Source organism: Hyaena hyaena, unplaced genomic scaffold (assembly GCF_003009895.1).
Source record: "Hyaena hyaena isolate Hyena2069 unplaced genomic scaffold, ASM300989v1 scaffold_556, whole genome shotgun sequence".
Lineage (NCBI taxonomy): Eukaryota > Metazoa > Chordata > Mammalia > Carnivora > Hyaenidae > Hyaena > Hyaena hyaena.
Window position 1 is genome coordinate 445,207 of NW_024081189.1, and position 25,432 is coordinate 470,638.

The 25,432-nt window shown below is 40.9% G+C and overlaps 1 protein-coding gene across 1 annotated transcript in view; it reads right to left on the minus strand.

Annotated features, from left to right (window-relative positions):
• Nucleotides 1-25,432, minus strand: part of LUZP4 (leucine zipper protein 4) — a 77,557-nt gene that overhangs the window by 36,964 nt on the left and 15,161 nt on the right. The window contains exons 2-4 of the mRNA XM_039256080.1: nucleotides 20,563-20,651; nucleotides 13,003-13,064; nucleotides 5,761-5,822 (exon numbers count right to left, since the gene is read on the minus strand). Of these exons, the coding sequence (XP_039112011.1) occupies nucleotides 5,761-5,822; nucleotides 13,003-13,064; nucleotides 20,563-20,651 (213 nt within the window). The remainder of the gene's footprint in view (nucleotides 1-5,760; nucleotides 5,823-13,002; nucleotides 13,065-20,562; nucleotides 20,652-25,432) is intronic.

Sequence of the window (25,432 nt, forward strand, 5' to 3'; positions counted from 1 at the left end):
CATTAAACGGCAGCTCCTTTCTTTTTCTTTTATCCTTTTTTAAGTTTTTATTTAAATTCCAGTCAGTTAATATTAGCTTGAGGTGTAGAGTTGAGTGATTCGTTACTTACAGACAACTCTCAGTGCTTGTCACAGTAAGTGCCCTCCTTAATCCCCATCACCCATTTAACCCATCCCCCCGCCCACCTCCCCTCCAGCAACCTCAGTTTGTTCTCTATACTTAAGAGTCTGTTTGCATACTTCTTTATGCTCGGAACAAAGCATTTGAAGTCATTCTTGACTTTTTTCTATCGTACCCCAGATCCAACCTATCTGCAAATGCTGTGAACTCTATCTTCAAAATATAGCCAGAATCTCACCATCTCTCACCACCTTGACCATTACCATCTTGATTCAAGCCACCGTCATTTCTTGCCTCCATTACTGAAGTGGCTTCCTACCTAATTTTCGTAATTCTGTCATGGCTCTTATGTTTATTTTCCACACAGAGGCTAAAATGACGCTTTTAAAACATTAGTCAACTGCTCAGCAAATGAAGTCCCTTCATAGTGTAATGATGATTTTGGGAGTAGATGCCTTAATGCCCCTTACCCATTTACGCCCATCCCCCCCCCCACACAACCCTTCCAGTAACCATCTGTTTGTTCTCTATATTTAAGAGTCTCTTATGTTTTGTCCCCCTTCGTGTTTTTATATTATTTTTGCTTACCGTCCCTTATGTTCATCTGTTTTGTATCTTAAATTCCTCATATGAGTGAAGTCATGTGATATTTGTCTTTCTCTGACTGAATAACTTTGCTTAGCTTAATACCCTCTTGTTCCATCCACATAGCTGCAAGTGGACAGATTTTTTTTTTGATTGCCGAATAATACTCCGTTGTATATATCACCACATCTTCTTTATCCATTTGTCCGTCCATGGGCTTGAGGGCTCTTTCCATACTTTGGCTATCGTTGGTAGTGCTGCTATACACATTGGGGTGCATGTGCTCCTTCGAAACAGCACACCTGTATCCCTTGGATAGATACCTAGTAGTGCAATTATTGGGTCACAGAGTAGTTCTATTTTTAATTTTTAGGGACCTCCATACTGGTTCCCAGAGTGACTGCACCGGTTTTCATTCCCACCAGCAGTGCAAAACAGATCCTCTTTCTCTGCATCCTCGCCAACCTCTGTTGTTTCCCGTGTTGTTAGTGTTAGCCATTCTGACTGGCATGAGGTGGTATCTCATTGTGGTTTTGATTTGTATTTCCCTGATGATGAGTGATGTTGAATATTTTTTCATGTGTCTGTCAGCCATCTGGATGTCTTCTTTGGAGAAGTGTCTATTCATGTCTTCTGCCCATTTCTTCACTGGATTATTTGGTTTTTGGGTGTTGAGTTTGATAAGCACTTTATAGATTTTGGATACTAACCCTTTATCCGATATGTCATTTGCAAATATCTTCTACTATTCTGTCAGTTACCTTTTAGTTTTGCTGATTGTTTCTTTCACTGTGCAGAAGCTTTTTGTCTTGATGAGGTCCCAATAGTTCATTTTTCCTTTTGTTTTCCCTTGCCTCCAGAGACGTATTGAGTAAGAAGTTGCTGTGGCCGAGATCAAAGAGGTTTTCTCCTTTAGGATTCGGATGGCTTCCTGTCTTACATTTAGGTCTTTCATCCATTTTGAATTTATTTTTGTGTACGGTGTAAGCAAGTGGTTCAGGTTCATTCTTCTGCATGTCGCTGTCCAGTTTTCCCAGGCACATTTGCTGAGGAGACGAGTATTTTTCAACTGGATATTCTTTCCTGCTTTGTTAAAGATGAGTTGGCCATGCGTTTGTGGGTCCATTTCTGGGTTTTCTATTCTGTTCCATTGATCTATTTGTCTCTTTTTGTGCCAGTACCATACTGTCTTGATGATTCCAGCTTTGTGATACAGCTTGAAATCTGGGATTGTGATACCTGGAGCTTTGGTTTTCTTTATCAAGATTGCATTGGCTATTCGGGGTCTTTTCTGGTTCCGTACAAATTTTAGGATTGTTTGTTGTAGCTCTGTGAAGACTGCTGTTGTTATTTTGATAGGGATTGCTCAGCATTAGAATCTTATCGGGAGGCAGAGCCTGTCTCCAATCACCAACCAAGAAAATTTCTAAGAAACAGAGCGGAGACAAATGACCTAGACTTGGCCTGCATGGCATCTAGTATTAGTAGAACACCGAAGCAGGGACCGTGTAGAAGTCATTCTGGTCACAGTAGTCAGTCTCTAGGGGCAGCAGTGGTCATGCTGTGATTCCTGCAGCAGTGTGTGGCGCTGGTGACCTCATCAGATTAATCTTGAGGTGTGATTTTAGTTGCGATTTTGAATTTCCTTTTTGTTTTTTAAAGTTTTTTTTTAATGTTTATTTTTGAGAGCAAAAGAAAGACAGAGCATGAGCCAGGGAGTGGGAAGAGCAGAGAGAGAGGGAGATACAGAATCTGAAGCAGGCTCCAAGCTTCCGAGCTGTCAGCACAGAGCCTGCCATGGGGCTTGAACTCACCAACCGTGAGATCATGACCTGAGCTGAAGTTGGACACTTAACCCGCTGAGCCATCCAGGTGCCCCAGCAATTCTGAATTTCTAGCCATTCTTGGTTCCTGTCCTTTTTCTTGAGCCTCATTCTCTGGAGTCTCTAGCTATTTCTTGAGCTACCCAACTGACTTTGAGTAAATTCCTTCCATTCGTAAGGCAGCCAGAGTTAGTCCCATTCAACTAAGAATGCTGTTCTTGTTGGCATCAATCAAACATCCAGCATAGGAGAAATAATGCATTGAATTTTGCTTTAGTACTGGCCACTGATATTAACTGACAAACTAGGGAACTCAGGGGGCGCCTGGGAGGCCGAGTCGGTTAAGTGTCTGACTTCGGTTCAGGTCATGATTTCGCAGTTCATGGGTGGTTCATGGGTTCGAGCCGCAGGTTGGGCTCTGTGCTGACAGCTCAGGGCCTGGATCCTGCTTCAGATTGTGTGTCTCCCTCTCACTCTCTCGCACTCTGCTTCTCAGAATCTCTCTCCCCAAATAAATAAATCAATCATTTTGTAAAAAAGAATTTAAGAAAAAGAAACAAAGGAACTCAGCTAAATGTGTGAGATTTGAATCATGTCCTGTGAAGCACTATTGAAGAAATTGTACATATTTAGCCTGTAGAAATCTCAGGGGACCATAGCCAGTTTCAAATAATCCTAGGAAGAGGGAGCAAAATGATCACTTTGTGCAGCACTAGAGGGCAGCACGAGCCCGTTCTGGGAAAACTGATTTCCCCTCACTGCAGAGACACTCCAATAATTAAACGACAGTAGTGGGGCAAACTGCAATGGGATAAACCGCCTTGAACGGAGGTCCCGACACTGGAACCGTGGAGGCTAAATTACTGACTGCCTCGGTGGGCCGCATTCAATGATCTCTGAGGTTCCTTCTAAGTCTGAGGCTATCGGAGAAACAAATGCATGGTGACTTCTCTGGCCAATTATTGCAGTCGTATGATTCAGAGACCATTATCAGTCCCTCGGGATTTTAAAGTGACAGGCAGCGGGGCGCCTGGGTGGCTTAGTCGGTTAAGCGTCTGACTTTCGCTCAGGTCATGATCTTGCATTTCGTGGGTTCGAGCCCCGCGTCGGGCTCTGTGCTGACAGCCAGCTCAGAGCTTGGAGCCTGTTTCAGAGTCTGTGACTCCCTCCCTCTCTGACCCTCCCCTGCTCACGCTGTCTCTCTCTTTCTCTCCTAGAAATAAATACAACATTAAAAAAAATTTTTTAGATATAAAAATAAAATAACAGGCAGAAATGATAGCAAAAGAAAAAAATAGGTAACCATTCCCACCTAGAGGAGTGAGAGCAACATAGATCTTATGTACCTAGAATGGAGATTAAGCACTATGGTACCTACAAAATTAGGTACTAATTTACATACACTTAACTATTGTTTCTTAGGCAAATTTCTCTGGCAAAGTATCATAACAAATTATCTTAATTAATTAATTAATTAATTAATTATTTTGTCGGGGTAGGGGGCGGGACAGAGAGAGAGGGAGACAGAGAATCCCAAGCCGGCTCCGTGATGTCAGGGCAAAACCCGAAGTGGGGTTGAACTCACAAATCATGAGATCATGACCTGAGTGGAGATCAAGATTCTGATGCTAAATTGGGGTGCCCGGGTGGCTCAGTCAGTTAAGCGTCTGACTTCTGCTCAGGTTGTGATCTCATGGTTTGTGGGTTCAAGCCCTGCATCGGGCTTTGTGCTGATAGCTCGGAGCCTGGAGCCTGCTTTGGATTCTGTGTCTCCCTCTCTCTCTGACCCTTCCCCACTCACACTCTATCTCTCTCTCTCTCAAAATAAGTAAATAAAATTTTTAAAAAGATTATATTCTTGGAAGAGGCTGAAACTTCAATTAGATTAGGTAGCAAGTCTCCGTTTGGTGAAGTGGGAGACAGCATAAGTGACCCCATTTGGGACCGGTTGTCTCTTTTTTAACAATCCCCAGCCCCTTTGATCAAACTGTTAGCTAAGCCGAGACATGTGACCAAACTGTAAGGCTTTAGTGCCACTTCCAGCCACCTCTCAAGTTCTCCCTGTTTTTGTTGATTCTTTGTGTGGTACTCACAGGTCAGCACGATTTTGCTGACTCTGTGGTACTCACAGGTCACGACTTCAGGCTCACAATTTTTTAGTTGGTCATTTTCTTCGTTCTTTTTCTGGCGCTCCAGTTTTTGGGAGGTCATTTTTTCTTGGTGGTTAGCGGCCGCAAACACGCATTTAGGTGTTTGAGAGAATACACCGCACCAAGGAGATGGCTACGATTATTACAAGCGAGATAATTACCGATGTCTGGAGTGCACGTCAAAGCCATGGGCTCCGAGACCCAAACCAATGAAAATCAACTGAGCCAGAGAAAGACCCCATTGAAGGAGTCACCTTCTTAAGCCGAGTGGCTTGCTCAGTGAGCTTATGCAACTGAGTTCCAGCTTGCCCAGAAGTGCTAATCCAGGTGCAAGAGGGGGGATTGGACACAGCACAGACACCTCCTTGTGCCGCTAAAAACATAATCAAGGGCTAGCCCCACCCACAAGAACACTTTTGGCCAGAAGGATGAAGGATTTTTGTCAGACAGCTATTGCGTTAGCAACAGAGTTTGTAATATTTTCAAGATTTAACGAGAGGTTCCTGATCACATTCTTATTTACGTTTATTCCTAAACAGGGAAGTTGGGACCCGCCAAAGGGAGCTAATTTTCAGTCAGCCTCTGGTACAGCCGTGGGGGCAAGTAAGTAAAATCTAAGGGTCTATAAACCACACAAGTGGTTTTAGTCTCTCTTTCTTTGTTTAATGTTTATTTTTGAGAGAGAGAGAGAATGGGTTGGGGAGTGGCAGAGGGAGAAGGGGACAGAGGATCGAAAGCGGGCTCTGTGCTGACAGCAGAGAGCCTGATTCAGGGCCCAAACTCATGAACCCCGAGATCATGACCTGAGCAGAGATCAAGAATCGGACACTTAAGCGCTTCGCTGACTGAGCCACCCAGGCACCCTCAGGTGGGTTTTTTCTGATTACCTTTGCTTTGTTTTCCTTTCTCGGTATAAAGCCTGGACTCAAGGTTCTCTGCGTTTGGAGTTGTTAACCAGAGATGAGGAAATCGATCCCTAGGTGAAAAAGTGTGACGCGAGAGTGAGGGGGCTGAGTCTGTTCTAGAGAAACTGAAGCAGGAGCATTGTGCAAGCCCAACAGTTGTTAGAAAGTTGGAGTACCCTCCTTAGCAACTGCCTGGCTGCTACAGATGATGGCATTCTCTTTTCGGGCCGATGACACTCTAAAGGGAAGAAAGAGACGAAAGGAACAGTGTCCTGTTCAGTTAAGGTGTGAAGTCTTGATCTAGGGTCTTGGCCTTTATGTCAACTACTTCTTTTACTAACCAGTTTGATTTTCAAGTCTCCAGCTGTGTGAACTGTCCAGGTAGAGACTCCTTTAGCTGAAATTCGTGAAATACATTATCCGAGGTTCAAGTCCCTGAACTTCAGCTGCCATCTCTAGGTTAGGGAGGAAGACCTGATCTAGTCCTTTTCCAAGGAGATTCAAGGGCAGCCTTTGTTCTGAGTGATTCCAAACTTGAAGGATGGGAGACACTTGGAAATGTTCGTTCGAAAAGTTAGAGCCAGATATTTGAGGAAACCCGAAGAATTCAGGACCCGGTTCGGCTACAGGGATACAACCAAATCTTAAGGCATTTAAGAGGATTAGAATCTAATATCAAAAAAGGTGCTAACATCATTCTTCTTATTATAATTATCCCCCCTCTTTTTCACCAAAGACAATTTGTTTGCCCTAAGTACGCTATGATTACTTACGAAAGTGCAGCAAGAATAGCGATTGACCATGTAAGCTCCTTGGAAGGCTGCTTTGCTGAAACCTCATGAAAAATGGACCAGGCTGATTTTTCCAAAGGCTGTATTGGCTTCATAAAGTCAACCTTAGTTTTTTTAAACCCCTCTGGCCATTTTTGAGTCTGCACACATCTCTGTCGAATATCACATTTCAAAAATACTGTGACATTTCAGGCAACACCTTGGTAAAATAACCAGTGTTTCTAATCGTGCCCCATTACAAGGGAAACAGAATCTTATCAAACTTATGTAAATAACTATTTTGCCAAGAAAAGACCCAAGAATCTCTGGATTGTGGAGGAATCAGGTGGGAGAAAAAGTGCAGGTGCCATCCTTGTTTACAAAAGTCTACTTGGCCAAATTATTGTAAGTCCTAAATAAAAGAAAAAATGTCCTCAAATTTGGAAAAATAAAACACTAAGGAGCCAGCAATGTTTCAAACAAGGAGTCATAATAATTGTAATCATTCTTTTCAATTAGGATCCGATTATATCATTAATTCTGGAAATTCTTATCCAGTCCATTTTCATGATCTTAGATCTATTAGAAATCTGTGTTTACCAGAGTTCATTCTATGAATATCCTTGAAGATGACACTTTGGCAGGAATACTTTTGTAAAAGACTTTGAGTAAAATCACTGTTTTTATAATGTTTATTTTTTGAGACAGAGAGAGAGCGAGAGAGCACGGGGTAGGGAAAAAGAGAGGAGACACAGAATCCGAAGCAGGCTCCAGGCTCAGAGCCTGATGCAGGGCTCGAACTCACGAACCGTGGGATCATGACCTGAGCTGAAGTTGGACACTTAATGGACGGAGCCACCAAGGCACCCCTGAGTAAAATAACTGTTAATGACAAAAGACTTTTTAAAATCCCCATTGTTAAAGATCTGATTACAGTTCATTATAATAGAATTGACAGAAAATTTGATTACTCCTATGACACAAATTTTATTTTATCTTATATTTTATTTTATTTTTAAAGTTTATTTATTTATTTTTAGGAAGAGAGAGAGCACGATCAGGGGAGGGGCAGAGAGAGAGGTGGGGAGAGAGAGAATCCCAAGCAGGCCCTGCACTTTGGGCACACAGCCCAGTTCAGGGCTTGAACTCGCAAACTGTGAGATCATGATCTGAGCCAAACCAGGAGTCAGACGCTTAAATGACTGAGCCATCCAGGCATCCCTAAGACACACCAATTTTAAAATGATAATGAGAATTGTGATGATAGTATTATACATATGTAGGCATACATATATATTATACATATATAATATAATATACTATTATAAAGGATATATCAGACTTTAGGAATTTTATACAATTTCTGGAATACTTATAACATATACCTATACAAATACAGCATAAAGAAAACACGTGTTGTAATTTCAGTATAGTTAATATACACTGTTATGTTAGTTTCTGGTGTACAATATAGTGATTCAACAATTCTGTACATTACTCAGTGCTCATCGTGATAAGTGTGCTCTTAATCCCCTTCACCTATTTCCCCCATCCCCCCACCTGCCTCCCCTCTGGTTACCATCTGTAACAACTCTGTAGTTAAGAGTCTGGTTTTTTTTGGTTCATCTCTTTTCTATTCTTTATTTTTTGTTTCTTAAATTCCATATATGAGTGAAATCATATGGTATTTGGCTTTTTGTTTCTGACTTATTTTATTTAACATAACGCCCTCTAGCTCCATCCATGTTGTTACAAGTGACAAGCTCTCATTCTTTTTTATGGCTGAGTAATATTCCACTGCAGATAGATGGATAGATAGACAGACATAGACATAGATAGAGATAGAGATATAAATATATAGATATAGATATGGATATAGATATACTACTTCTTTATCCATTCATCTGTCAGTGGACACTTTGGTTGCTTCTATATCTTGGCTATATAAATATTGCTGCAAGAAACATAAGAGTGTATATACCTTTTCAAATTAGTGTTTTCTCTTTTTTTGGGTAAATACCCAGAAGTGGAATTACTCTTTTTAATTTTTTAAGTACTGTTTTCCACAGGGGTTGCACTAATTTACATTCCTTCCAATAGTACATGAGGGGTTCCCTTTTCTCTACATCCTTGCCAAAATTTGTTTCTTGTGTTTTTGATTTTAGCCATTCTGACTGGTTTGAGGTGATATCCCGTGGTGATTTTGACTTGCATTTTCCTGATAATTACTGAGGTTGGCCATCTGTATGTCTTCTTCAGAAAAATACCTTCTTTGGAGAAAAATCAGGTCCTCTGCCCATTTTTAAACCAGATTATTTGTTTTCTTGGTGTTCAGTTGTATGAGTTATTTATATATTTTGGATATTAAGTGCTTATTGGATATATCATTTGCAAATATCTTCTCCCATTCAGTAGGTTGTCTTTTTGTTTTGCTGATGGTTTCTGTTGCTATGTAAAGCTTTTTATTTTGTACATATATTTTTTTCTTTCTTTATTCTTTAGTAATCTCTGTACCCAATGTGGGAATCAAACTCAGGACCCCGAGATCAGGAGTTAGCTGCTTTACCCACCGAGCCAGCCAGATGCCCCTGTATGAATTTCTTTTTCACATTCAGATTTTGTCCTGTTTTTACTCTTTCCCATTCTGAAATCGCCAACTTCACTTTAGGACAAAATTAATTTATTTTCCTTCAACAAAATGCATCTCATACCTTTCTTACTGAAAATACAGATTCTACTTTCCTTGTATACAGAGATGCTCTCCCTATAATTTCTAGTAGCTTTCATTTACATATATTTTATCTAAATGTGTTTTACATACATGTAAATTCAATTAAATACTTTAGATTACATATACTAGAATTTTTAATCCTTAAAAGCCTTATTTTCTACTGAACATTAAGATGTGAACAACTGTGGACTCTCTCTTACACTAGCATTCTGTGGCTTGGCCAATAAACACTTTTTGTAATTTTTAGAAACATATGCTTTCTCATAGTAAATTTTTCAGTATGGCACATAACATGTTTACTAATGGGCCCAAGTATCATTAGTTCCTCTGTAAAGGAAGCCTAAAGCAGATAAATCTATTTTTAGTAATATTTCAGTGTTTTATTTCATTTGGAGACGACCTAGATATTTAATGTTCGTTTTAACTCATCATTTAACCTAACTTGCTCAAACTTTAACTTTTTGAGTAACCAAAAGATTTTGGGAACTATTTGCTGGAAAGATCACCTAGAAACACTTATCCCATTTACATCTTATTAAAAGCATTTTTTCTTGATAATTATGTTTAGATTAATTATGAAAGTGTTATTACACATTAGACAAAGTCATTCATTATTTCACGCTGTTTTTCTGGCTGACAAATTTGTACTTATTCGGTTAGTAAAGCCAGGTGGAGTAAAAGTTTAGTATGTCTATATGACATTCATTCAATGTTGATAACGCTACGGACATGTCTATTTTATTTAAAACAACAGCTTAAACTAGCTTTTATTCACTGAAGATTGTCTTAGGTCATGAGAACTTGAAAAGAAACTCAAAACCGTTGGGTTAGTTTTCCTATTGTTAAGAGTTCTAGGAATCCTTCCACAGAGGCTTTAGAAAGCTTTTCTTTTCCTCCAGGTACATAGTTTTATTTTAGTTTAGGGGAGAGGGCCTAATAAAAACAAATTTCTATCAGGTTCTGAGTATCCGCTTCCAATTTAGCCGACTGCTTAGAATCTCTTTAAAGATCTCATCAGTTTTCAGCTGGGACGAACAGTAAATATCCATGGGAATATTTAACAACCCCTGGACTCAGACATTAGAAAGAGGATGCAAAAGATATTTTGGTTTCCTTCCTCTACTGGGTACTACTGATCAAGATCTGGAAGCCAAGTCTGGTAAGAATTCTCACCCTTAGCCAGCTTTAATGAACTTCCGCAGGGCCCCATCTATAGGCCACGTGGGGTTTAGAGTCCAGCTCAAGTATCTACTAACATTCACCAAGGTTTTCCATGAATGTTTAGTTTCCCCTTTGTAGTTTAAGGGAATAGTGTAGCATTTTGCCAGAAAATTCCTCAGAGTCTCATCAACTCTAGAAGGGGCCCATATGAAACGGCCTCCCTTCTTGGAGGGTGCATATGGGATTGTTTACAAGGCCACTAATTTGGTGGATTTTGTTTTTCTAGTCTTGTCCCAAAGTCTTTTCACAAAGAACAAAGTAAGTGCTCACTTAGCACTGATAGTGCTTAGTCACACCAGTGGCCTCTCATCCTAGCCTCTGCCTTTTTATCAACCTATTAGTCTTGGAAGATGATGCGTTTAGAAAAATTTTTGATGGTTCTCTGCGGGTTTAGGAAATTTTTAAACGATCGCCCGTAGTTTGGCCTTTGACCAAAGACTGAAAGCTAGCTAAAGAGGATCACCTGTAGCTTTGGGTGGTCTTATTTAAAAACTTTTTGTTTTTAATGTTTATTTATTTTTGAGAGAGACAGAGTTTGAGCAGGGGAGGGGCAGAGAGAGAGGGGGACAGAATCCTAAGTAGACTCTAGGTTCTGAGCTGTCAGCACAGAGCCTGACGCGGGGCTCGAACTCATGAACTACAGATCATGCCTTGAGCCGAAGTCGGACGCTTAATGAGCTGAGCCACCCAGGCGCCCCAGATAGTCTTATTTTAAAAGTTAACATTGTTTAATAGACTTTGCAGAGTGAAAAGAAAAAAACTATTTAGACAGAGGATTATTAGAATTAGTACTCAAATAAAGGAAGATAGAGGGAAGCAGTGGGATTTATATCAGTCTTGTTTCAGGTACCTCTTATATTTAATGTTTTCATTCGCCTTTCACAGCCAGCCTTTCATTGGAGCTATTTTGGAATTTTGAAGCACTTTGGAGGCTTCTGCCTGCCAATTAAAATAGGTTTCCCATTCTGTTTGTTTGATTTGGAAACCCTTCCATTTAAGTGCACTTTGAAAAGTGAACTTAGCTAAGGGGCACCTGGTTGGCTCAGTCTGTTGAGCCTCCCACTTCAGCTCAGGTCCTGATCTCACGCTTTGTGCATTCGAGCCCCACATCGGGCTTGCTGCTGTCCGCCTGTCAGCACAGAGCCCGCTTCGGATCCTCTGTCCCCCTCTCTTTGCCCCTTCTCTGCTTGTACTCTCCCAAAACTAAATAAATATTTTCTAAAAAAAAAAAATGGACGTACCTAATTTGAATGTTCTTCAAAATAGTCACTGTAGGGGCACCTGGGTGGCTCAGTCAGTTAAGTGTCTGACTTCGGCTCAGGTCCTGATCTCACAGTTTGTGAGTTCGAGCCCCGTGTCTGGCTCTGTGCCGACAGCTCAGAACCTGGAGCCTGCTTCATTCGGATTCTGTGTCTCCCTCTCTCTCTGCCCCTCCCCCACTCACACTCTGTATCTCTCTCTCTCTCTCTCAAAAATAAATAAACATTAAACGGCTGGAAGCAGTTAGGTAGGAACCTAGCCACAAGGAGAATTTAGCCCACATGTTGGTCCAGTCATATCTAGCCACAAATAGCGTACAGCCCACATTTCTGTCTAGCCATAGTTTAGAGCCCTCAGCCTCGCAGTTACGAAGCCCAGTTCTCAGGACACAAAAACTTAGCAAGATTTTGCCATAGTTATCTATAGCTTCTGGAACCTAGTTCTTAGACATACTTTATGTCTAAGGATTCTGCTGATTGCCTTCAGGAGGTATGCTGGAAGGTGGTGTCCTTAACTGTTTTAATTTTAACGATCTCAGTTTTTGGTAAGTATTTGGGTCTCTTGGAGCCAACCTAATACCCTAAGAGGGTTGCACCCCTGGGTTGGGAATTATGTGGAATTTTACAATGTACCTTGTTGCACGGAAATTCTCTTAAAGTTGGCGGGTGACCTCGTGTCCATCTAACCGGCTTTGTAACCGACTTATGTAACATGGGAACCTTTGAGTGAAGTGGCAGGCATTCTGTCATCTTCTAAGTGCGTGACCCACGGTCTCCAATTTTGTAGCTTTTGTTTGTTTGTTTGTTTGTTTTTTGGCCTCCAAGATAACCATTAGCAATAGCCCTTACTTAAAACAAGGCCTCTCAGTGTACCCTGCCCAGTTTAAATTGAACTCAGTCTGGTTCCAAACCCAGTCTGGTTTTTAAGTTGAACCCAGTCTGATCCTGGACTAAATCCAGATTTTTTTCTTAATATATATTTTTAAATTTTTTAATGTTTATTTTTGAGAGAGAGAGAGACAGACAGAGCGCGAGCAGGGAAGGACAGGGAGGGAGACACAAAATCTGAAGCAGGTTCAAGGCTCCAAGTGATCGGCACAGAGCCCGACACAGGGCTTGAGCTCACGAATGGCGAGATCACGACCTGGGCCAAAGTCGGATGCTCAACCGACTGAGCCACCCAGGCGCCCCAAATATCCCGATTTTAAGTTGGGCCTGGTTCAACTCAAGACCCAATCTGGTAACCACAATCAGTTCCCAGCCTGAAGTTTGGGAGGTTAGGGAGAGAATTCAGAGAGGGATTCCAAACAAATGGAGGAACTGTGGAAAGTCACTTAGATGAGGAGCTCCCTGCAAGAGAACAGAACGAAGGAGAACTTACCCGAGGCCCTCAGAAATAGCAAGAAAAAAACTCGAAAGGATTTTCAGGTATCATACCTTTGACTTTCATTGTCTCTGAAGTTGTTGGAAGTCTCCTTCGGCACTGGCTGCCACCAAATCTGTTAAACAACAAAACTCAACTAAGTAAATTTAAAGATAAAGTTGGTTTATTCAACAATTCATGAATAAGGCAATATCCCATCTAGCAAATAGAAAGGAGCTCTGAAGAGCTGTAGAAAAAGAAAGGTTTTTATCTATTATTTTTTTTTAAAAGAAAGGTTTTTAAAGGCAGAATGGGGGAAATAAATGGCAGCTTATTAGCAAAGAGTGCATTGTTTCAGGTAAGGTTGTCTTCCAAAGAGGGATGGAAAGTTTTTGTCAGGCAGATTTATTCATCAGTGCTGACCAGGTCATTCCAGGTTGATTGGTTAGAGGTTACACTCCCAGGAGAGGCTGAAACTGCAATGAGATTAGGCAGTAAGTCTTAGTTCGCTGCCATGAGGTGCAGCATCAGTGACTCCATTTTGGATTGCTTATCTTGTAGCCAGGGCATAGGGGTGCAAGAGCATGTGGTTTGCGGGACCCAACACAGACTGACTTTGGACACTCGCCACTGACAAAACCCGGAGGCAGACAGATGAGTGGTGGTGAAACCAGAAAGGAATTTATTTCAATGAGGCCAACACCGGGAAGATGGTGGACTAACCGCTCAAAGACTGTCTCCTAAGTGCTGAAAATACTTCTAGATTTATATAAAGGAAATGGGGGACAAAGGTTGGTGGGTACAGGCAGGTGGGCAGTAAAGGTCAGGTCAATCATTGTCTGAGGGACAGTCATGAATGGGGTCTCCCTGGCTCGGGGCAGTCCTCAGTGCTGGAGGGGGTAGTTTGGGTTCCCATCAGGGGATGCTATGCCCACAGGGTCTTATGTCTGTGTTAGAGATAAACTGGAAAGAAGAACTTAATCAATTAGAAAGTTTGAGGACCCAATGGAAGTAATCCTCTGTCGATCCCTTTTTTTACCACCAGGTTATGTCTTTTTGAACATAGTGTAATTTATTGTTCGGTAGGTAATTAGTTGATCCTTGAGTAACTAAATATATGTTCCAGCAATATTTAAGGCAAGCGTAAGTTTCTTCCTTAAAAAAAAAAAACAAAACCAAAACAAAGCTTAAAAATTCATTTGAGGCACCCGGCTGGCTCAGTTGGTAGAGCATGTGACTCTTGATCTTGAGGTCGTGAGTTTGAGCCCCACAATGGGTGTAGAGACTAATCAAAAAATAAAATCTTAAAAATACTGTTTATTTAAATGATCAGTTTCATTCACATATTTGTAGACACAAAAAAAGGAAAGAAAAAGGAAAGAAAAGAGAAGAAAAATAACCAAATTTTCAAATATTCCCCTAAACATTTTGTATATTTCCTTCTAGCTATACTTTCTTTTTTTAATGTTTATTTATTTTGAGAGAGCGAGCGAGCGCTCATGTGTGCACATGTGCCAGTGAGGAAGGGGCAGAGAGAGGTAGAGAGAGAATCTCAAGCAGGCTCCTCCGACTCAGGGTTTGATCTCAGGACCATGAGCCAGAAGTTTAAGACTTGAAGTTTTAACTGACTGAGCCACCCAGGCGCCCCCTGGCTATACTTTCTGTATAAAAATTTTTATGTGGTTAGAAGTTACATGGTTAAAAAATATATGTGTGTGTGTGTATACATGAATATATGTGTTATAGGGGCCAAGTTCAGGCTGCCCCAAGATGGGCTACTTCAAAATGACGATTATTTTGAGTTAAAAGCAATCAAAACCCAGCAGATTCAGGAAAAGCTCTTAACCACCCCTTCAACTCCCTGAATTTACATTGAAAGGTAGAGCCTGTACCAGATGGAGCTACTAAAAGAGATTCCTCCTTACCTAAGAAACTTATTTGCATAAAAGGACACCCTTTGTTTTCCAAACCTCTCCACTCACCTTCCTGTCTTCTTCCCCTGCTTATCCCCGGACCCCTAGGCCTCACCTTAGCTCAGGGTGTCCCGTAAGTCCCATGTTGCCTGACTTGTCACTGGCAATTCATGTTTGTATGGATTTCCTGCACATACAAAACTAAATTTGATTTTCTCCTGTTGATCTGTCTAATGTCAGCTTAATTCTTAGTCCGGTTACAAGGACCTCGAAGGGCAGAGAAAATTTTTTTTCACTGACAATAGTTATATATATATATATATATATATATATCTCATATATAGTTACATATATAATTATTAGGTATGTAAGATTATTATGCATAATTATATAGATAATTATGTTATATACTCATGCTTGTTATATATTTGTATATAAAAATATTGTATTATATATTTATTATATTTTATCATGTACATATGTTTCAAGTGTAAGGTTTGTGATGAGACTTCCTTTTTTAACTTCATATTGTTTATTTATTTATTGTGAGATGGAGAGAGAGAGCATGAACAGGGGAGGGGCAGAGAGAGAGGGAGAGAGGGAATCCTAAGCAGGCTCTGTGCTGTCAGAGCCTGACACAGGGCTCCATCCCACAAACCATGAGATCAAGACCTGAGCTGAAACCATGAGTCAGATGCTTAATGGACTGAGCCACCCAGGTGCCCCTTTTTAAATTAGTATTATTTATTCATTTAAAAAATTTTTTTAAAATGTTTTTTATTTATTTCTAGGAGAGAGAGAGAGACAGCGTGAGCAGGGTCAGAGGAGGAGGGTCAGAGAGAGAGGGAGTCACAGACTCTGAAACAGGCTCTAGGCTCTGAGCTGGCAGTCAGCACAGAGCCCGACGCGGGGCTCAAACCCACGAACCGCAAGATCATGACTTAAGCAAAAGTCGGACGCTTAACCGACTAAGCCACCCAGGCGCCCCTATTTATTCATTTTTATAAAGTAAGCTCTACACTCAAGGTGGGGCTTGAACTCACAACCCCGAGCTCAAGAGTCACACACTCTACCCACTGAGTCAGCCAGGCGGCCCTCTGCAGAGATTTTCATTAAAGGTTAATATTTCTTTTTATTTTTTATTTCTTTTTTTAACTTATTTTTATTTTATTATTATTTTTTTAGAAGGGGAAGAGAGGGGCAAAGGGGGAGAGAGAGGGAGAGGGAAAGGGAGAGGGAGAGGGAGAGAGAGAGAGAGAGAGAGAGAATATCCCAAGTGGGCTCCACACTCAAGCACCACTCTTGAGGCAGGGCTTGATCCCACAACACCGGAATCATGACCCAAGTCAAAATTAAGAGTGGGACAGTCAACCAAATGAGCCACCCATGGCTCCTAAAGGTTAATATTTCTAACATGATTACTAATTATACTGTTAGATCATTTTAAAAACACTTTCTCTTAAGTACTCTTTTTACTGTGTAGCCAAATACATCCCCAAATATTTAGCAGTTTGAGGAGAGGGTCACTTAACTTTTAAAGAAAATAGAATTTTTACAATAAACTCTAACATTTTATCAGAGCTTGTGTTCTTAGTTTTCAAAATTGCACAGAGAATATTTTCCTAGAGAGTAAATAATCTGTTATTTCCCATCACGTTGCAATTCTAGATTAGGAGCCTGGTTAATGGGAGATAGCAAATAAAATAGACATAAATGAGGAAAACATTTAATACCCTAGAGGTATTTTTTTTTTTCTGTGCCAGTTTCTTACTTTTTCTGACATTCCACTGAGGGCATGAGGGCATTAGTGGTAGGGGAATTTAAACTCCAAAATACAAGGTAAATGAAATAATTTCTTTTTTTTTTAATGTTTTATTTATTTCTGAGCGAGAGAGACAGTGTGAGCAGGGGAGGGTCAGAGAGGGAGATACAGAATCCGACACAGGCTCCAGGCTCCGAGTTAGCTGTCAGCACAGAGCCCGATGTGAGGCTCGAACCCACGAACCGTGAGATCATGACCTGAGCCGAAGTCAGACGCTCAACCAACTGAGCCACCTGGCGCCCCGAGAAATGAAATAATTTCTATAAGACTGTTATAAATATATACAAGTAGAAGTTACAAAGGAAGAGACCTCAACCTTTGCAGCTGTGCTCATTTTTTCACACAATTGAATCTAATATAACATATACTGAGATTTGCAAAGAAAATTGGTGGGGGGATTTTATCCAAATTCCACTTGACATTTTCAAATGTTAGTTGAACTTTTTGGACTTGCCTTTGACAATGTTGTGTATCACTATCTTGGACTCAAAATATTAAGCATGGCGGGAATGCCTTTGAGGCTACATACAAGACAAGGGATTCTTCATTCATTCATTTAACATTTGCTGACTACTATTATTGCCCCTGTACTTGATTAGATTCTATCGTGCAAAGAGAGCTGAGTCATAGTAGGAAGAGAGACAGGTATGGTATCATAAAAATGACGGTGAATTGTGAAAAACGATACCATAGGCTAATGAGCAATGCGCTGTGCAATCACAGAGGGTGGGATAACAATTTTCTCTTTTGGTATAAAGGTGTAAAGAAACGATTAGAAACACATATGCATTGGGTGCCTGGGTAGCTCAGTCAGTTAAGCATCCGACTGTTGATTTCGGCTCAGGTCATGATCTCGAAGTTTGTGAGTTCAGGCCTCACATCGGGTTCTGTGCTGACAGCATGGAGTCTGCTTGAGATTATCTCTCTCCCTCCCTGAGCCCCTCTCCTGCTCGTGTTCTGTCTCTCTATGTCTCAAAATAAATAAATAAACAGGAAAAAAAGAGAAAGAAACACATATGCATTTAACAACAGAGCCCCCAAATAGTTGAAACAAAAACTGACAAAACTCAAGTGAGAAATAGACAATTCAACAATAATAGTGGGAAGTTTCAATACCACACTTTCAACAATCGGTATAATGTGTACTTTAAATGAATGAATTGTATGGTATGTGAATTATATCTCAACACATCTATGTTTCTTAATGATGTGGAAGGGCTAGGGTGCCTAGGTGGCTCCATTGGTTAAATGTCCAACTGCCCAACTTTTGTGTTCTGTTCAAGTCACTATCTCATGGTTCATGGAGTCTAGCCCTGTGTTAGGCTCTGTGCTGACAGCACGGAGCTTGCTTGGGATTCTCTCACTCTCTGTCTCTCTGCTCCTTTCTCTCTCTCTCTCGTGCATGTGCACGCACATACATGTGTGCCTTCATGTGCTCATTCTCTCTCTCAAAATATATAAATTAAAAAATAATAAAGATGTAGAAGGCCTTTGGTAGGAAAGACTTCATAGGGCAAATGGGCATCTAAAATAACTCAGCATTTCTGATTTTCTAAAAGAATATTATCACCCACTTTAAAACATTTTGGAGGGGGGCTCCTGGGTGGCTCAGTTGGTTAAGCACCTGACTTCGGTCGGGTCATGATCTCACCGATCTAGGGTTCGAGTCCCACATGGAGCTCTGACAGAGACAGAAAGAGTGAGCAGAGGAGGGACAGAGAGAGAGAGGGAGAAAGAAAATCCCAAGCAGGCTCCGTGCTGTCAGCCCAGAGCCCAACTAGGGGCTCCAACCCACAAACCGTGAGATCATGACCTAAGCCAAAACCAAGAGTTGGACCTTTAATGAACTGAGCCACCCACATGCTCCTCACACATATTCTTTAAATGACAAAGGTAGGGGCGCCTGGATGGCTCAGTCGGTGAAGCATCCAACTTTGGCTCAGGTCATGATCTCGCCATTCCCCAAATTTCTCAAAAGTAAATAAACTCTAAAAAAATAAATATATAAGAAATCAAGATATTATTGAAGAAAATAAAATTATGTTGGTGAAGAAAAAGTTTTCCTTGACCCTTTTGGTGTCCTTGGCTGCATCTGAAAGTTAGACTGCAAAGAAGATAAACAGGAGAAAAAAACCATACACATTTATTTCATGTAAGTCTCACGTTACACAGGGGCCTTCATAAGGAAATGAAGACCCAAAGAAGCAGTTAGACCTGAGCCACCCAGGCACCACTTTTGGCCTTTTGATACTAACTCTTCCGACAGATGTGATGTGACAGCTCACTGTGGTTTTGATTTTCGTCTCCCTGATGATGAGTCATATTGAGCATCTTTTCATATGTCTGTTGACCATTTATGTGACTTGGGGAAAAATGCATATAAAAAAGAATGGAATCTTGCCATTTGTGACAATGTGGGCATGGGCCAAAAGGGTGTTGCACTAAGTAAGATAAGTATGACAGAGAAAGACAACTATAATATGATTTCACTTATATGTGGAAGCTAAAAAACAAAACAAATGAACAAAGAACCACAAAGGGAAACAAACTCATAAATATAGAGAACAAACTAGTGGTTGCCAGAGGGGAAGGGAGGGTATAGCGATGGGTGAAATAGGTAAAGGGGATTAAGAGGTACAAACTTCCAGTTAGAAAACAAGTAAGTCGCAGGAAAGAAAAGTACAGCATAAGGAATATAGTCAATAATATTTTAATAACTGTGTGGTGTAGATGGTAAACGTACTTATCGTGATGAGCATATGCTAATGTACATAGTTGGCAAATCACTATGTTGTACACTTGAAACGAAATAATATATATGTCAGGTACACTTCAATTAAAAATTTAAAAAAATGTTAAAGTCTAATATTTACTTATTTAATTATAAAATCTCTAATTTTTAGAAAATGACACTCCCCAGGGAGATATTTCTAAGTTGGTTTTCTTTATTTAAAAAACTCATTGAAATCGTGAGGACAATTTAATTAAGTTACTATTATTTCAATCAGCTGTATTCGTTTTATTATCTTCGATCTTATGGCAGAAAAAATGAGTTATTCAATTTATTCCTTTCGGCATTACCGATTTTCATAATGGCAAAGGAGCACTTAGTTTTATTTTATTTATTTATTTATTATTTTTTTTAAAAGACTGCACTTTTTTTTTAATGTTTTTTTTTTTTTTTTTTTATTTATAAGAGAGAGAGAGAGACAGCGTAAGCAGGGGAGGGTCAGAGAGAGAGGGAGTCACAGACTGAAACAGGCTCCAGGCTCTGAGCTGGCAGTCAGCACAGAGCCCGATGCGGGGCTTGAACCCACGAACTGCGAGATCATGACCTAAGCGAAAGTCGGACGCTTAACCGACTAAGCCACCCAGGCGCCCATTGTTTTATTTTACTTAAAAATGTTTATGTATTTATTTTGAGAGAGAGTGTGTTTGTGGGAGCGCACAAGCAAGGGAGGGGCAGAGAAAGAGGGGGAAAGAGAATCCCAAGCAGGCTGTTTGCTGTCAGCACAGAGCCTGATGCAGGGCTCCAACTCGCGACCCATGAGATCATGACCTGAGCCGGTATCAAGCGTCGGATGCCTAACTGACTGAGCCATCCAGGGGCCCCTCGGATGAATATTTTTAAAAAAGAGAACTTTGTCATCATATGTAGAGGTGGGCATAAGGTCATGCGTGCACTTTAAGGAAAAATGCCTATATACACACTGTGTGTTATGCAAATGAAGCTTGTGCCCCCTCCTCGGGTGGAGAATTTAGTATTGTAATGATGTAAAGGTAATTGTCATTCGTTCTAGAGGTCACTCCATGGTGCATCTGTGCAGGAGCAAGTCACGGGGGTGGAGGAAGGGGGGGATAGTGGAGAGGGGATAGTGGAGGGGGGTGTTTGTTCGTACTGGTCCAGGGCTGCTGGAGTTCTTGTCAAGGCAGTTGCTCTCCCTTGAGGTGGGGTTTCGGTGTTCATATGCCCGAGTTAAGAGATAACCTGTAAAAGCAGAACTTAAGGAACAAATGTGGGACAAAGGTGGGTGAGTACAAGTGGGGGGGCAGTAAAGGTCCAGTCTTGGGGTCTAGCTGGTGACACTAGGAACATGGACAAGCAATTCTGCCTCAAATGTTGCTACTGATAACTGGTGTGGGAAACTAAGGCAGAGGGAAGTGGTGGAGAATATTAAATTTCTCTGTAGCCTGCAGCCCATTGACAAATACGTGAAGCGGGCAGAGTAGAACACTCCTCCAGGAACCCCCTACTGTCTTGATGCTCTGCTAGAGGGAAACACAACCTTAGTTTGACAATAGCTAAGCCTCCAGTATCCTGGGAGTCTTCTTTAGCAGATGAAAATCTCACTGGAAACTTCCCCTGGCCTTTCTAGCTCTTATTAGGGCTGGCCTTTCCTCCTTTATGGCACACGGTGATCGTAGTAATTTTGTTCCAGGGACACCTTGGGCTGGTTTTCATGAGGTTCTTGAGCAAAAGACTAAAGAAAGCATTCTTGAGATGTCTTTGGTACAAAAAGGTGATTTTATTAAAGCACGGAGACAGGACCCTTGGGCAGAAAGAGCTGCGCTGGGGTTGTGAGGAGTGACTGATTATATACCTTCAAGTTAATGGGGTTAGAGATTCAGTGGCTGTTAGGATTTTCAAACTCTAAGGAATTTCTAAGCAAGGCTTTCAGGACCTTGAGGGGCTAGCTACTGTTAAGATAAGGTTACTTTTAGTCTTTAATAAAACAAAAACATTAATGCAGTAAGGCAGCCATGAGTTGCTTGAGGAAGGTCACACTGTGCATGTTCATGTATCTTTCAGTGCAAGCTGTATGGAGATTTAATTTCAGCCACATTTCTCTTGCCTTTGTTCCCCTCATCCTTTCCCCCCGAACAGCTTTGACCCTTGAATCTTTAAGGAGTTTGAAAGTGGAAGGTCTCATCTTCCGTAGCTTCTTCCTGAAGAAAAGGGGCATAGAGTTGTTCCTACGCATGGGCCAAGGTTGGTCAGTCCAGAATTTAATAGTAGCTAGGGAAGGCTAAGGCAGCTGTATCTAGAGTTGATAACATATAACAAAGGATCATGTGTGGACTTGAACCTACAGCAGTGAAGGAGTGTTGGCACCAGGTGGAGAAATGTGGGAGAAAACAGCCAAACATGATTAAAATAACAAAAAGTAAAAGAAACTCAAATAAGAGTCCTTTGATAGTCAGCAAATACCTTTCTTTAGTCTAGGAGTTGATCCAATTATTAAAGGAAAGAGAGGGATCATTTAAAGTGCCAATTTGAGTACTTGTCAGTTAGAAATCCAGGAATATTTTGGTGAGAATCTGGAATGTATACATAGCATTTTGTTTTTATGAGAGCATAAGTTCCACCTTGTGCAGCAGTTAAAACATCTAATGCCATTTTATTGTGTAGAACTGTTTAATGCATTTGAGTTATTTTCATGTTTCATGATATAATGTTATTTTGAGAGTCATTTAAGGCGTCTTTCTTTAAAGAAACAATAAAAATATGGGTTAATGGTTAGAGCAAAATCATAAATTGAGTGTCTGAGTCTTGAGATCTGCCAGTGAGAAGATTTCTATGTGACAGGCTTGAAGTCTCCTCAAAGGGAGTGGGAACAGGCAGTGGGAATTGGATGGGTTTTTCTGGTTTGTAACTCAAATGACTGTGGTGATCCTTTTTTTTTTTTTTTTTTTTTTTTTACAAATAGTTTATTGTCGGGGCGCCTGGGTGGCTTAGTCGGTTAAGCGTCCGACTTTCGCTTAGGTCATGATCTCGCGGTTCGTGGGTTCAAGCCCCGCATCGGGCTCTGTGCTGACTGCCAGCTCAGAGCTTGGAGCCTGTTTCAGTCTGTGACTCCCTCTCTCTCTGACCCTCCCCTGCTCACGCTGTCTCTCTCTCTCTCTCTCCTAGAAATAAATAAAACATTAAAAAAATTAAAAAAAATAGTTTATTGTCACGTTGGTTTCCATATAACACCCAGTGCTCATCCCCACAAATGCCCTCCTCCATGCCCATCTCCCCCCTCCCCCCCGACACACCCATCAGTCCTCAGTTCATTCTCAGCATTCAAGAGTCTTTCATGGTTTACCTCTCTCCCTCTCCCCCACTATTTCCCCCCTTCTTCTCCCCTGCGGTCCTCCGTTAAGTTCCTCCTAATCCTCCTATATGTGCAAACATATGGTATTTGTCCTTCTCTGCCTGACTTATTTCACTCAGCATAACACCCTCAAGGTCCATCCACGTTGCTACACATGGCCAGATTTCATTCTTTCTCATTGCCATGAGTATTCCATCGTATAGATAAATGTGGTGATCCTTTTGAATGGCACATAGAGCACCAAGAACAATGCTTGTCTTTACATGAGTTTTGTGACAATTTCTCTGAAGTTTACCTCAATTTGTCTAATGTAGGCAAACAACGAACATTTAATGTCAATCAGAACCAGAACTGAACATCCATAAAGGCGCATTATTGAAACATAATCTTTCTCTATATTAACCCTCATTTCCAGAGATAGCCAAATCAAGACTAATTCATTTGTAGAACAAGTCCAGTTTTAACAGACTTGATTTAACAGCTTGATTATTTATATAAGCTCAGCGAGAACGGCAACTGGCCATTCAGATCTTTTAAAATGTGCTTTGCTGGGAAATACAAATCAAAACCACACTGAGATACCACCTTACGCCGGTCAGAGTGGCTAAAATGAACAAATCAGGAGACTATAGATGTTGGAGGATGAGGAGATGAGCATGTGGAGAAACGGGCACCCTCTTACACTGTTGGTGGGAATGTAAACTGGTACAGCCTCTCTGGAAAACAGTGTGGAGCTTCCTCAAACAATTAACAATAGAACTCCCCTAGGACCCAGCAATAGCACTGCTAAGAATTTACCCAAGGGATACAGGAGTGCTGATGCACAGGGGCACATATGCCCCAATGTTCATAGCAGCACTCTCAACAATAGCCAAAACATGAAAAGAGCCTGTGTCCATCAACTGACAATGGATCGAGAAGATGTGGTTTATCTATACAATGGAATCCTACATGGCAATGAGAAAGAATGAAATCTGGCCATGTGTAGCAACGTGGATGGAACTCGAGGGTGTTATGCTAAGTGAAATAAGTCAGGCAGAGAAGGACAGATACCTTATGTTTTCAATCAAATGTGGAACAGGAGAAACTTAACAGAGGACCATGGGGGAGGGGAAGGGGGAAAATAGTTAAGGAGAGGGAGGGAGGCAAACCATGAGAGACTTTTGAATGCTGAGAACAAACTGAGGGCTGATGGGTGTGGGGGAGAGGGGAAGGGGGGTGATGGGCATGGAGGAGGGCACTTGTTGGGATGGGCCACTGCGTGTTATACGGAAACCAACCTGACAATAAACTACAATTAAAAAAGTTTTTAAAAATGTGCTTTGCTTGAACTTTTTATAAGGAATCTCTAGGGTAAACTTTCAGTAGCTTCTCCAGGCCAGGAGCCAAGCCAAGTACTTGCCATCAGACAGGCCTGCAGTACCTGTAGATTTGGGCAAATTCCTTCCATGAGACGTCCTGAGGTTCCTGTACCTGCCAGGAAGTGACCTTCTTCACTCACCTGGTGAGGCTGCTGGGAACCCTGTAAGCAAGGTATCGGCCAACATTTCCAAGGGGCCTTATTGGCTCCATGTTGCATAAAGTCAGTCTTAGTTCCTGAAAGCTGTCTGGTCATATTTGAGTCTATGCATGTCACTCTCAAGTATGGCATTCCAGTCAAAGCCTTGGTAAAATAACCAGTATTTCCAATCATGCCCTCTTACAAGGAGAACAGACTCTTACTGAACTTAGGCAAATAACTGTAATTGCCATGAAAGAAAGAATACGCACCGAGAGTGTTTGAATTTAAGAGGGTTCAGGTAGAGAGAAAAGTTAAACGCCTCAGTTCGTTCACAAATGAATACTGTGTCACGTTTCCGTATATCATGGATATTTTAAGAGAAAGTTTCCTTAATCTGGAAAAGCAAACATTAAAGAGCCAGCAGTGTTTTCAACACGAGCCAGAAGAGCTATGATCTTCTCTACCTTAATTTACTTAGTCCCATGTTACTAATTCTTATTCAGTTTGAATGCAGCTTTTTAGTTCTGGAAAGTTTTTACCCATTTGTTTGATGATCTTAAAGATGTCAACTCCCTGCATTTGTCCTAAAAGTCCTTTTTATAAATCTCCTTGAAGATGAAACATGTTCTGTAAGAGCATCAGGGCAATAACTATAAATGACAAAAGTCGCAAAAATGGACATGATGAACAACCTGATAGGAAAGTTCGTTATGATGCAATCGAGAAGGAAATTCAGTTATTTCTGTGACACATAACACTTTGAGAATTGAAATGTTAAGTGATGACCTTATACCAAAACATATGAAAACTTTAGTAAATTTATATATATATTTGAACCGTTATAACATTTACGCGAGCAATACAACCTAAGGCTTACCATTATTGTATGACATAGCTTGTCAAGTAACATACCAAATAAAAAGGCCCAATTGGTCAAAAAGATTTCATTTACAATTTAAATCCTGGGAAGGTTGTTAAAACCTTAGAAAGTTATAAAGCGCATCCTAAATAGGATCACAGATCATTACCAATCTTATTTATTTAACTGAGGCGGCTATAAGAGATTCTAAAGGCAAATATGGAGGGTTATGTAGTTGTTAGTAAAACCTAGCTCCTTTAGCACTGAGAAGTTTTAACTAAATAATCAAAGGCCTGATAAGAGAAAACATA